This window comes from Meriones unguiculatus, chromosome 3, assembly GCF_030254825.1.
Source record: "Meriones unguiculatus strain TT.TT164.6M chromosome 3, Bangor_MerUng_6.1, whole genome shotgun sequence".
NCBI lineage: Eukaryota > Metazoa > Chordata > Mammalia > Rodentia > Muridae > Meriones > Meriones unguiculatus.
The window spans coordinates 183,640,872-183,655,455 of record NC_083351.1 but is presented as its reverse complement, the minus strand read 5'-3'; the positions used below and the strand labels follow the sequence as shown (position 1 = coordinate 183,655,455).

The 14,584-nt window shown below is 43.6% G+C and overlaps 1 protein-coding gene across 1 annotated transcript in view; it reads right to left on the bottom strand.

Moving 5' to 3' along the window:
- The window catches only part of Pappa (pappalysin 1), a 252,286-nt gene that overhangs the window by 51,511 nt on the left and 186,191 nt on the right, over positions 1 to 14,584 (bottom strand). Inside the window, exons 13-15 of the mRNA XM_021654123.2 lie at positions 12,896 to 13,109; positions 4,842 to 5,010; positions 2,320 to 2,503 (exon numbers count right to left, since the gene is read on the bottom strand). Of these exons, the coding sequence (XP_021509798.1) occupies positions 2,320 to 2,503; positions 4,842 to 5,010; positions 12,896 to 13,109 (567 nt within the window). The remainder of the gene's footprint in view (positions 1 to 2,319; positions 2,504 to 4,841; positions 5,011 to 12,895; positions 13,110 to 14,584) is intronic.

Below are 14,584 nucleotides of genomic sequence, written 5' to 3'. Positions count from 1 at the left end.
GAGCAAATTGATACCCTATGGCAAATCGCTCAACCTGGCTATCAATGAAAGTATGCTGGACTTTGTGTCACTAGCATACAACATGAGAATTTTTCCTGTGCTGCAAATCTGTCTAAACAATTGTCTAACTATATTTTAGGTAATTGGACTGGAGAATTCGATACTATGATGGAGCAGCTGGGAGTGGTCATTATCACAGTAAATTCTACCAGAGTGGATGCAGGACTAGCCACAGGATTATCACCATGGATTGCTGCAGCCATGAATCATCTGAAGGAATGGGCAGGCATGGGAGCGTTAGCAGGCCTTCTGGTGTTGGTCTCCTTGGTTTGCCTGTGGTGTATATGCAAGATTAGAGTCTCACAACAGCGTAATGCAGCCATGATCATTCAGGCCTTTACAGCCATTGAAGCAGGACAGTCTCCCCAAGCATGGTTGGCTACCATAAAAAGCTAAAATGTTATGCTCAGGATGTGAGGCTAAGCACTGCACTCAGGGTCAGCCGCTTTGGACCCAGAGAAGAGTAAGTCTGATTGCATGCAGGTTGATGCCCTAGGTCCCACCTCTGAGAAAAAGGTATCGGACAGCTCTGATGCTCTTTGGGTGGATGACACCTAAATGAACATCAATACAAAGTCCCAATTTATTTCTAATATCAGAGATCAGACCTCTACTCTTGCCTGATGCGTCTTAAAACAAAAAGGGGGAACTGTAGAGAGCTGCGTAATGCCGCGCCTTAAAGAGGGAGCTGGTTTCTCCCCAGGGTCAGATGATTGTTCAAGGTTCCTGAATAAACTGCATTGAAAAAAAAAAAAAGAAGAAAACACAGATAGTAACATTACAATTCATAACGGTAGCAAAGTTAGAGTTATGAAATAGCAATGAAAATAATGTTATGGTCGGGTGTCACCCCAGCACACGGTACTATATTGAAGGAGCAGAGCGTTAGGAAGGCTGAGAACTATTGGCCTTAGAAGCTGGAAAGTTTCCATTTTCCATTGGTTTCCTCCCTTTTCCTCTTTGATTTTAATCTTCATAATAGCTTAAAGTAAAATTCTATTTATTTATTATTCAAATCTTCTCTAATAGGAAAAAAGGAGGAGCTAGGGGATGCAGCTAAGATGCACTTCCTGTTTTTCTTGTGGTACAGTTTATAATTAGAGCTGTGTCTTCTTGTATTCTTCAGTCATCACAGAATTCAGCCACCCAACCAACACATTTTATTAAGCTTTTGTACATGTCATTTCCTGAACTTCTGACCACAAAGACATTGCCTCCAAAGCCTACAAGTTCATATAACCTTTTGCTGTCAATGTCCCTTGAATAAAACTGGTGAGAGTCTTGATCACCAATATTCCCAGTACCTAAACCTCAACATTCAGGGACATAACCCAAAATCCACATACTCAACAGAACTCCTTATGCATACTCTGAGGCACGATAAACCAAAATATGAGTTTATGATCAAGGTAGTTATTTGTTGCTGATATTCAAGAAAGAAACATATTTCAGCTAACAAACCATGTGGAGGATAGAAGCCTCATAAATCCACCACTTAACCAAAAAACAAAAGAAAACAAACAAACAAAAAAATGTTGCTACTGAACTCTGTGATGTACCTTGTATCTTCCGTATTTCTAGTTGTTCTGGATAGGCTCTGAAAGCTTGAAAGCTCTTATATTTCTAGAAATTTATATGTGTCTCCAGGCCACTTCTCACCAGTTTCTAAAATGTATTCTCTTTTTCAGCCTGCCAGACTCCCTCCTCTTCACCTCTATATTCCCATTGCTTCCTGGCCATGCCTGTGTTTCTCCACATGCAGGCTGTTGTTGTAAAGAGTGTAAGTGACACTGGGTGAAGACAGACCTGGCTTACAACATGGTCTCTACCACTGTTATAGCAACCTTGGGCTAGTTCTTTACTTCCCAATAATTGTCTTCTTCCTTTGAAAATTCAAAAGACAAATAACACCTCATAGGGTTTGCTGAGTCTTAATTATACACAATAAGCTATATATATCCATTCTAAATATAACTCTCTTTGTTGCCCTGCCCCCATCATCTTCTTGCAAGGTTTTGAAGATCTTAAGAGAGTATTCGCTTCCATTTTTATACACATATAAAATTTCATACACATATTTTTAAATTCCTGGTTGCATAACAAGACAGTTTACATGACTACAAATGGTAAAAAAGAAACTAGGAACAGACACAACTCCATCTACATATTGGTATTTGTGACTCAGAAGGAGGCTGGGAAACAGCCACTAGGTTTCAAAGAGATGATGGAGGCCAGGCGGAGACAACAAACTCAGAATACCTTTCAGCTGGGCGGGGTGGTGACACTGAAAGGAACATTTTCTGCCAAAGGTGGTACCCTCCGGGCAGGAGAAGGAGGCAGCATAGACGTGGTGGTGATCTGGGATACCGCAATCCACTGGCTCGCAGGCCACCTGCTTGTTCCATTTGCCGTCCGCACAGGTCACGGTGATGCTTGGCCCTGCCTGAGAAGCAGAGAAAGATACAATGAGCAAGAACAGTTGGGTCCTTACATATGAGGAAAAACACTTCTCCACAGGTGGTAGGGCAGAGTCTTGTCCAGGAAAGAGGAAATCAATTCTCAGTGTTTAATTTGAACCCATTTTTAATAACTCAATGACTGTATGGTATATATCTTTTAATCCTCATTAAATGATGCAAAAATGGAAGCCTATAGAAATGTATAAGCAGCCCCCAGTTACCCACTAATAGAAAAGCTAAGCGTGTCTTGAACTCAAATACTGTGCTAAGAAATGCAATCTATAATGTCTTCCAGATAGATCATCATCTCCATTTTTCCCGAGATATCAGAGATATCACAGGGTGTGACTCCTTTTACAAAAGATGCTTGAAGAAGCATTAAAAAGAAGAACATCAGAGGTTGATCTTGGGATATTTTATTGAAGGGGTTTACTTAGAGATATATAAGTTCTTGGTACAAAGTTAGGGAGTGATTTCTGGTATAGGACTCCTAATGTCTCTCCATGAGAAGGTCCTTTCTGTATGCCTCCCACTGGTAAAACGAAAGGATTGACTCCAAAGACTGACTACACTATATGCTACTGCCTATTCTGACATTTAGTGGCTCCAGAGAAAATAAAAATTGAATAACCAAGGAAAAATACATTGAAAAGAAACAAATTTAGGAACACTGGGGTGTCTGGCTGATCTAAACCACACCAGAAAATGGTAGGGCTGTGTAGGTGGAAGGGTGAGGCCATGCTATAGAGCCAAGAGAAGGCCTGTCATTGGCAGCCCAGAGTCTTCTATTCAAGGAGGAAGCAGCCAAACCCCTGGGGGTTGAGAGTGCCAAATGTTGATTTGGGATTTTTAAAAGCAAAGGACATTTTCCTCTCTTAAGTACACTTCAAAGGGATCAGAGGTCTCTCACTGCCAAGGCAGCCTAATTGTTTCCATAGGAGTTCAGACCTGCCATGTCTGACACACGGAAGTAGGTGTCTAAGACAAGCCAGCCCAGAAGCTCTACACAAACAGGCACTCCCAGGAATGAAGAATGTGGTCCTGTGTGCTGGCAGCATGAGGACACAGTCTACTTGCTGGGGCTGAGGAAAAGCTGCATCTAGACACAGCTCTGGAATCCTCAAAACTTTCAGCTGCTAGCTTGTCCCACTCCCTGAGACGCCCAAAGCAACATCAAGCTAAAGCAAGGTTTGCCATGCTGCTTATCTCTACTCACTACCAATAATTTCATTCAGGACAACCTCCAAGGCTCCATAGATAACACTCCCGTGGGTCTGTCTGCTGTCTCTCTCACCACTTGTATTCCATGCCACACCCGTGTGGGCAGCCAAATGAGGCCTTTGTTTATCAGGATTTAATCATGTTTTGTCCTTCTACAGCTTCTTGCTGCCATAACAACTTCAAACTTCCCAACTAAACTTGCAGGGCCTGGCACCTGTGGACTCAATTTGACCCCCTAGCCTCATGACTTGCATGATTTTAGGAAAAGAAAAACCAGTCTCCACATGTGACACACCGACAGTGCTGACAGGTTTCCACATTTATTCCCCTGCCTGTACAAGGGTACTTTTCTTGTTTGTACCCTGAAGACACACCTCTGCCCAGCAAACCACTTCTCAGTTCTCAGTCCACTTTCTCCTGGGAATTTTCTTTAACAGCCCCCCATATTTCTGCAAGACATTATATGCCTCTCTCTGTCTCCATGCTCTTTGCTAATCATTAAAGAACAGTTCAGCTTTAAGGACTTCCTAGCACGGTCTATGACTTATGATGAAGGCATGCTTTGGAATGAATGAATGAATAGAGTGAAAGTGTCCATCTTCTTAAAACAGCCTACTCCATTCTGCAGAATTTTGAGGGTCAGCATCTCATTCTAATATGCTCATCCTAGATCCTAAGTCTGTAACCTATGTCAAAACATAACTTGCCTGCAATCCTTCTTGGACAAAAACTCTATTCTTATTTGTTTATTGGCTGCATAGTTTATTAATTCATTATGGTATATTTATATACATGCATGTGTGTATATGTATACTTATACACATGTGTGTGTTGTGTGTGTATGTGTGTGGATGTATATATATATATATATATATATATATATATATACACATACATGCGAGAAAGAGGTGGAGAGAAAGGGAGAGAAAAGGAAGGGGGATGGAGAGAGGAATGGGGGAGAGGGAGGGACTGAAGAAGGGAGAGTCTTATTTGTCTGCTGTGGTAGCAGTCTGTCTAGTGCTTAGGACACTGCAAAAAACCCATTCCACACCTGCCAGCCTCGCCTCACTGGAAAGCGCTCTCCTGTCTGCATCCACAAACCTGGCTCTTGATGAGCTCCTCATCCCGCTGGATCTGCAGCACGTAACCAGTCTGGCAGCTCACAGTACACTGGGCACCATGGAAGCGGTGGCTGCTGGAACAGTTAATGGAAGCATTCTCCACAGCCAGTTCTGGGCAGTCCGTGGCTTCACAGGCAAAATGCACACAGCTGGGGAGGAAGAAATAAAAAAGTGAGGAGGGGTTCACTCACTAGATAACTTTATTCCAGCTAGAAGGTGAAGACTAGGCTTCACAAATTTTCAGGAAGTGAACACTGAAGACAAGGAAGAGCTCTGTGTCAGGCAAAAAGCTCCTGCTGGTCATGGTTATGGCTTTTTAAGAATACAAGAAATGGGGACTGACAATCCCACATTCAAATCCCATCACTTGAAGACTTCAGTGACTACTGACTTCCAAGAGTCATGGGGAGTATTAGACCAGTTAGTTTATGAAATGCATGTAGCCGAATTCTCGGCACATTCTAAGCCTCAAAAATCAGTAGCTAATGTTATACAGACACCCTTCTGTATTTATTACCTAGAGATTGGGTAAGTTTGGAAAATATATTATTTATGGGAGCCTCCATATTTCTTCAGATTTACTCCGCCTCACAGAGCCATAAGACACAGTGGCAGTAGAAGGGGTCACCTTTCAGAACTGTCATGTAACTCACAGATCTATAGGAAAAATGTATAGAAATCATGCTTTATTTCTTGTTCTGGCTGTTGTCTTCACTGTTTAATCAGTCTGATTTCTGCAGTCTTCAAGTCGGTGCTAATTCTATAACATTCCTTTATTTCTCTAGATGAGTTCCCTGGAAATCATTTCTGCCTTCTTGTGTCTCATTCTGTTGTCTCAAGCTCAACACATTTCAAGTCCAGGATGCAGTTGCCTACCAGGCACCCAAATGTGTACTAATCATTAAGATACAAGCATAAATGGCACAATGCCTCTGTGCTGTGATGGCCTTTCCCACTAAGGTTGTAGGTACACCAACACTCAGGAGCATCCGTAAGTCATCACGGAAAGCAAATCTAAAAGAGCTCACTTCATCATTATAATAACCTATGTAATAAGTGTTATTCGATTCATAGTTGGAAAGATTGGAGCATGTTTAAATTCCCACGCCTACGTGTAGACCCTAAGGTCTTCATAGCTAACTTTACCCTATGGATCTGAACTACGACATTGTTATGGATGGGGACAATGCCTATTTCATTCTGATATACTTTGCATTATGAATTAAAAGGGCTTGTACCCAGATGTTGAGTAAATAGAGAGAAGCAACTGGTGGTAACACCTTCCACAGCTTAAGCTGTTTACAGTAGCTGAAATATTGTATTCAGCATCAAAACGTACTGGGCAAAAGCTTCCTTTATTTACATTCACCCTTAGACCTTGGCTTTAGGGTTCCCAGGAAGCTAGATTTGCATCCAGAACCTCAAGTCATTGGTTTTTCTAGAATTTGTTTGAGGGCGGTTTCAAGATGGGGTCTCACTCTGCAGTTCTGGATGTTCTGGAGCTCACTATTTAGGCCAGACTAGCCTCAAACTCACAGATCCACCTTCCTCTGCCTCCCAAGTGATGCGATTGAAGGCATGCACCACTAATGCTGGCATTTCTTTTCTGTTTTTATCTAAAAAAAAAAAGAAGAAAATGTTTGGCCAGAAGGAGCTTCATAAGGATGCTTCAGACCTTCATGGCACCAGTTTTGAGACCCTCACATTTGTTTTGTTTTTAGGAGGAAGAAGAAGATCTGAACACACATCTTCTCAAGTACTCACATCATTCACTAGTATTAGAGTAAGGATATTTTAAGAAAGCAAAAACCTACAAAACAAATCACAAGCAAATACAGGTTTTTAAATAGTCAGACAAGAACAAGCATTTCATCTGGGGCTCAGACCATCTTGATGTAGATTTGTTGTCTCTTCACACCACCACACACTTCAGGACACGTTGACATTCTGTGTCCTCTGTTGAGCTAGTCTCTGTTCTTGCTCATTCCATGCTGCACCAATGCAGAGATCTAGGAGAGTCTGTGAGTGTGGAGTCAACACACATGCTTTGACATCATACCATACACTATTCACATTGTTCAAGTGCTGGGGAAGAGCCATGGAGTCTGGTTTAAGCAGCTCACTCTGTAAGCTGGGAACTCCCAAGCTGTGTCTTTGGCATGTGCCTTACAGTTTGACATTCTCACTCTCTACTCTCACAAGACACCCTGGTTCGCATCTTATCAGGATTCAGAAGGAAAACATTCTGGGGCTTTGAAAGTAAAACTGCAACCTGTTCTCTGCTCTGTGCATACTGAGGTTCTTCAGTAGAAAATGAAAACTGAAATACTTAATTTTATAAAATAGAACAGAGTGTATGAGTGGGAAGAGTTTGAGCTCATGGTCCATCTCTGTCATTTATTACTTCTTCGTTGTGGAAGGTTGTATAACTCACTGGTCTCCTGATGTGGACATTGGCAGCAGTAAAATGATTTGCCTCGCAAAGTTGTCAACAGATGAACTTCCACCCATTCAGGCATTTAACGGAGGCAACTTGGTGTCTCACAGGGTATTGCAATGTTAAGAGGACAAATCAGGTGTCCATTGCCCTGGGTATTAAACTGCATATACTCAGTCAAGCTCAGTAATCAATGAGACAACTGTAGACAATGATACATACAGCAAGACTATTAAAAGCAAAGATAAATTAGAGTGGTCATTGTTTTGGGGGTAGGATCAGGATAAATTTTATTAGAAGGATCCACAAGGAAGAGAAATTCTAAGACCTGGATGAAATGTGGAGATAAATCTTACAAAGTTTTGGGACACAAGGATCTAGGCAGAGAGAAGAGGACTGCATAGAACCAACATGGAATGAGATTGGTGTATTTGTAAACCCTTGTTGAGAATAAATGCTTTGGAAACTGAAATTCCATGAGAAGGTAGCCTCGCTGCTCCTTCTCTTTCTACTACAGAAGGAAAACAGTCCCTGCCTTGGGGAACTTCCCTATGAAAGAGTTCTGTTCTCAGACAAATGTGTGTAGTCGTGAACTAATGAGATCAGTGAGCCTTCTTTACCCTAGAGCAGTGGTTCTCAACCTTCCTGATGCTGCTACCCTTTATTACAGTTCCCATGTTCTAGTGACCCCCAAATGTACAATTATTTTCATTCCTACTTCAAAATCATAATTTGCTGCTCATATGAATCAGAAATGTATATATTTGTCTTTTCAATGGTCTTAGGTGATTTCTCTGAAAGGGTACTTTGCCCCCCCCAAAGAGGTCATGACCGACAGGTTGAGAAACCTGCTCAGAACATTGAATCTTTTGTTATACTCTCATGATGTCCAGAATGGGCTAAAAGCAGGGATCATTTTCCAAAGTTTAATAGCCCCTCTATTATGGGACAATTCTTAGGACCAGTGTCTTCTTAGAATGTACTTGGAAAGCAAAACATCCTTTGTTTCTCAGCACATCTGTCTACATCTGCTTGACAAACTTGTAAATAAGAAGGAAAGAAGAGGAAATGATGTAAGAAATGCCAGGCAGTAGCCACTGAATCCCATTATAACACCTTCTTAGCAACCACACAGGAACTTCCTGAGGTGATGATATTATTCTCATTTGAAAATAAGCGTTTGTAATTGTTTGCCCAAAGGCACTTCTGCCTGAACAGGATTCTAATGGACAGAAGACGCTACGCTCCCCTCAGGCCTTGTTCTCTGCAGTGCTATCCCACTGTCAAGAAAAGGTTATATACCTTCACTGGAGAAGAATGACAACTGCACCTCCCACATCCCGCCCCCTAAACAATTGTGATTCTTTTCTGAAATACAAAACCAAGAAAAATCAAACAAAAGATTCTGATCCTAAGGGGGGGGGAGTCAACTCTTGTGATGGACAGTCCATAAAAAAGAAAAAGGAATGAAGGAAAGTTCTCTAAAGGAAGACTATGGCTCACTGGGTGGCTGAAAAAAGAGAATGTAACAGGTTTTTTACATTGAGGCAAAGTGATATTTTTCTTTTGTTTGTATGCATGTGCCCAAACACTTCTGTGTTTATTTACTTACATGTTCAAGATCTTCATGAAGGCAGAACCTTTTATGATGCTACAGCAACCTTTTACCTACCCTTCATCCTTACTGATAACTGAAAATGACATCCCACACCCAATGGCTAATACCTAACAACCAGGAAAAAAAGCCAGCCTTGAAGAGCGGTTAAGGACTTTTCTCTTGGCTCTGCTCTTTAAATCCTCCCTTAATTCCTGTGGCCTTCTGCTTAGTTACATTCATGCCATTAAATGACAGTCACAACAAGAACAAAGATGGCCACATGGTCAAAACTGGAAAATGAGGGAAAGTATTTTTGGTACCAGCTCTTCAGGTCACTTTGGGAGAGAGAAAGAGAAGTTAGCCTTATAGGACCCCCTTTCACTGCCCAGCTGTGAGGCTACAAGGAAAAGTAGTAGTAAAACATTTAACATCCAGCACTTCATAGTGCTTGGGTAGACCAGACCGTAAAGAGTGAGATGCAAACTCAGTGGCCCATAGACGACCAAAGGTCAAAGTGAACTGGTGGCTGCCTCTGGCCAGTGTCTGGCTATGGGAGCAGCAATTCTTTTTTAAATCTGTTTGCCTACTTGACAGAGGCCTGTGGCCTTCAGTCCTTCTGACCTGTTTAAAAACTGTTTCCCATAGTCATGGGTAGCTTCAATCTGACCTTCAAATGCTATGTGTGAATTCCTGTGTAGTTATTTCATGGGATATTCCATACTTGGTGTCCTGGGAGTGTAGACTACAGAAACATTTGTCTCCAGTTTGGGTTATCTTCTCCCCAACTGGAAGGAACTCATTGAAGCCACATGAAGAACCTGTATCTAGCCAGAGCCTTCTAAAAGCTAGGTACCAGTATTACCTCTATGGATGTGCTAACATGGAGAAAAAGGGAAATTTTGAGGTAGAGGAAGAGAACAGGAAATGAAAGAGAAAGAAGCTAGGAGAGAGGGAGAGGGAAGGAAGGAGAGAGGAAGGAAAAAAGTGGCAATAACTGTTTAAATACTTAGCCTACTGGAATTTATAATAAATTGTTTGATTTTATTAATAAACAGAGTGCATGGATGGATGGATGGATGGATGGATGGATGGATGGATGGGCGGGTGGATGGATGGGTGGGTGGATGGATGGATGGATGGGTGGGTGGATGGATGGGTGGGTGGATGGATGGATGGATGGATAGATGGATGGATGGATGTGTGTGTCTGTATAAACGGTATAGGTGAGAGAAAAAGGGAAAGGTGATGGACTATGTAGAGACAGACAGCTACTCTTATCATAACTAGAGCCTTTCTTCATAAAGAAGCCTTTTAGCCTCCCACTCCACCTCTCCATCTGCGATGTGCCTCATTCTCCAACCAGGTACAGAGCTGAGAGTAGCTGGCATTTCAGAAATGGATGGACCCCTTCCTTGAAACCTGATCTTGGTGGAGGAGCACTCTGAATTGAAGCGATGCCCAGTACTGCCCAGGTGCAAGGGAACCTTGAATCTAGGTCAGAAAATAACATCTACATTTATTTTGCTGTTGCAGTGCTTTTCTCAAGGAAACACACTGGCTCTAGTAGGACTTTCTGGAGAGGAAAATGTAAGAGAAAAGAGGAAGAGGTGGAGAGAGGAGTGAAAATTGTCTGGATGGGAAGGGAAAAGTGCCTTTTACTGCCAGAAAAACAGTCTAGAGTAAAGTTTAAAGGTCCAACGACAACCAACTGAAGTCTCTGCTTAAAAAGCAATGACATTGACCTCTCTGATTTGCTGATTTTTAGAATGAAGAACAACACCGCAGGCTTTTGTGTGTGTTGTAGCTTGTTTTTCTTTCTATTGTCTTTTGGGTTGTTTTACTACATTTGCATGATTGTAGAGTCCTGCCTGTTTTTGTCAATGCCTGTGTAACTCCCCAAGAACAGCTGCTGTCCTTTCCCCACTGGGCCACTCGGAAGGATCCTGAAGCTTTGCAGCCTCAGCCCTTTGTGAAGACTAGTCCTAGTGCAGAGCCCAGCCAGCCAAAGCCTTCATGGCTGCTTCTGCCTCCCTCTACCAAGACAGTGTACACTCACAAATGACAAGGCCTAAAGATTCCTCTCCACATCCATCTTTGATGCATTGGGCAAGGGTTGTCTTTGAAGGGCAAAGTATAGGGTTTTCTCCTCCTATTGCCTACTTTTCCTTGATTCACTGGCTGTTTCTCTGAGTCATGCAGTTCCCAAACAGGTGTGAGAATGAAATAAGATAATGCATTTATCATGGGCTTAACAGAAATTTGTTCCTTCCTCTTTCTTCATACTTTTCCCAGCTCTTGGAATCACAGGCTGTGAAACTGGGAAGGAGCCACAGAAAATATAATATTCATCAGCATCTTTTAAAGAGAAAAACAGTCACAGAGAAGGGGAGTGACGACAGCCCACGGTCACATGAACCAGACCCATCTTTCTCTACCACTAAAGAATTGTATAATCATATACCACCTGGTTTGTTTTAGAGCTTAAACACTGTTTCCTTAACCCACAGGAATCATTAATTAAGAGCTCCAAGAAGTCATTGCTCGCATTGGTCAGCTTGTGGGTGGTAGAGATAACTGGCTGTGGAAAAGACACAACTGATTAGCCTTTTCCATCAACATCGTTTCCCTGCGTTCAGAGAATTAGCTTATTTTTATAGAGTCTGGAGAGCAGGGGCTAGAGAAGTGCTGTTAGAATGAAATACGACAATGAGGGATATTTAAGGAGCTCTTCCATCACATTGATTGCGACACACTTTGCACAACAGAAGCTGGAGACTGTGGGTGCAAAACAATGCGGATTTTGCAACCACCTTTTGTGTCCTCTGTGGGAGCAGGGGCGTGGGAAAGGCTAAAGTCTCCCTCCCATCACCAGTCTTCTTCCCTGTCCTTGCCCCCAGGTGTGCTGGGCAGGACTGAATTGCCATGCAAAGGGCTTCACTCTCAGAGCCCACCAACATCCCAGCTTTCCCTCTGCATCTTATTAAACAAGCCTGAGAGACACTCTCGGCCACCCTGGACCACTTCCCTTCCCAGGGCCCTGGAATCCTAGATTGTAACACTAAGTTTGGATGTGTTCATTGCCCGAGATCAGCTCTGAGGTTTCTTCCACTTGTGATTTTTGAGAGCAAGAAACGTATTCCTGTACACAGAGGCACCCGCTGTGGTTGGAGGGTGACTGTTGTTACTAGTTCTCCATGACGCATTAACTGCGCACATGTTACAGGTTTCATCTACAGTGTAGCAGTTAACATCACAATCACCCTGATGGATAGCTATCATCACTCACTTCTTCCCAAATAGGAAACCGAGACTCTGAAAAGGAAGTGACTCATGTAAGGACATGCATCTGAGAAGTAGCAATGTGGAGATTCAACCCCCAAATAAGGGTATTCCCCCAAATTCATGCTGTCAAAGAAATGCTGTCTTTTCACTGCAAGAGCTGAGTGGCACTAAGAGAGCAGAGCAAAGGCACTAACGCAGTAATGTGATGCAGTTAAAACACAGACTCCTCCAGCACTGGGGGAATCTCAGGGGCTAGGCCCCCAGAAGATATGGGGGTTCGCTCATTAAAATTCACAATGAACTGGAAAGAAGCAAACAGTCCTCACGTCATCTTCAACCGAGGAGGGTCATGTCTCCTGCCACATCTCCCCCATCAAAGCTGACTGCTCAGAACCAAGAACTGATATGCCTGTCCGTGTTTGGCCAGATGGAAACGCTGCAGCCCCCTGACGAAACTGCTATCCCTGCATCACCCTGTGTCCTGTTGTCAGCTCAACAGCTGCAGGCGGGGTGGAAAGAGAGGGTTCCTTTCTACTTTCTAGTTCACCCCAAAATTCAAGGACTTTTGGTCCTCTCAGTTTTGAAGTGTAAGCTGGCCAGAGGGCAGAGAATGGAGAATGGAGAAGCACACAGGATGCAGCAGCAGCAGAGGCTGCTCAGACTCTCTGTCTCTGCTTACTACAAATGATCCAGGGTGAGGAGGCCCTGGCCGCCTTACCTCTGCTCAGCAGGGCTGTAGGTCTCTCCTCTCTGGCAGCTGCTCAGGGTGACGGGGTCAAAGTTGTCGAAGGAGCGGAGGGCCACCCCCGAGATGGCGACCAGGGGCGAACTGAAGCTCACACGTACCGCCTGGCTGTGGTAGAAGGGCTGGCTGAGGTCATGGACCACAGGGATAATCAGGGGATTGTTCCTGCAGCTCAAGACATGGAGGCCTGTCAGGGGAGACAGAGGGCCGAGGGGCCAGGCTCATTACTCAAGGCCAGTCACGCCCTCCCCAACGGGCCCTTCCCGAAGACCCCAGACCCTTTCATGTCACTCCACAAAAGCACCATTGGGAGGCCAGTAAGGATTTTGAGTTTGATTGAAAGTTTCTTTGTCTGCCTTTTTTCTTCCTTCCAAATCTTTCCAATCCCCCTGTCTCCCTGGCCCCTAAGCTTTCCTTCACCTAATGCCCACAGTCTCTCTCCCTCCCCCAAACGGCCACCCTCAGCTAAGCATCTATGGCTCTCCCTCCCTCCCACGTTGCTTTAAGACTTGAAGGTTTGAGCCTTTAGTGCTCATGCAGCCTGCCTGGGCTCTCATAAAGGTGGGAGAAAATAATGCAAAACAGCGAGCCCTCCCCAGAGTAAAAAGCTCACTGTCATGGCTCATCATTAGGCCTGTGAGCAACCCTGGGTGGTAAGGAACTCTGCCCAGTCTTCACGGGTGAAAACTAGAGTGCACAGACAAGCACAGCATAGTTGCAGCACCAAATACAAACAGAAACCAAATTTGTCTAAGATGAGTCCTTCATGTTTGGTTGTTCCTTCACACAGGTTTTGGAAGGGAGAGATGGTAGCACAGAGAAAAGGCACATGGATTGCATTAGAGGAAGGAGAAGATTGAGCAGGTGGGAAGGAGTTACAAGGAGGAAGGCAGGCTTTGGTGTTTAGCTACTTGTTCCTGATGAAATTCTAGCAAGTTCTTAAACCTTCATTTGTGCATGTGAAAGTAGTGTCAACTTGGCCATGTGCTGGCAGATGGAAGAGTTTTCCTACAGGAGGAGAAAGTTTTAAGTCTTACGTGTCCTTTCTCTGTTTTACACTCTCGGTGACACTAAGTCTCTGCTCGTATTCAGGTGGCAGAGAACAGGCCAATCTGAGGGAACAGAGAAGCCTTAGGTAAGGGCAGTGGGGCCCAAGGGGCCTCTGGAGAGCCTGACATTTGCGCTCTGCTCCTTACTGTCTGCACTGGTAGGATAACTGTGCAAATATTTGCTTCTAACTTCAGGAAATTTCCCAGGAATCCACAGAAATCCTAAGGGATTTTCCTTCTCTTTCTTCATAATAGGTTTCCCCCTCTCTTTAAAACTACAAAATAAATAAACACGTAAAACAACAACAACAAAGGTCTGGCTTCCGTGGCTTTCATTTGCCCCTGAAGCGACTCTTTGTCCACTTGCTTTGAAGAGTTTTGAATGGGCTTTCCTACACAGTGATGTGCACACAGCTTTAAACTGCCAGCTCCACACTCTGGCAGGAAATGGCCCAAAGTACTGCAGGGTAGATGGACATAACAGTGTGTAACAATATTTTCAATGAAAATAGGAAGTAGTTAGTGCCAAGTTTTACACTGAGAGTAGTCACAGTAATGATAAGTGTCTTCCCCCCACCCCCAATCATATGGCACATCTCTCAGTGAAATCCAA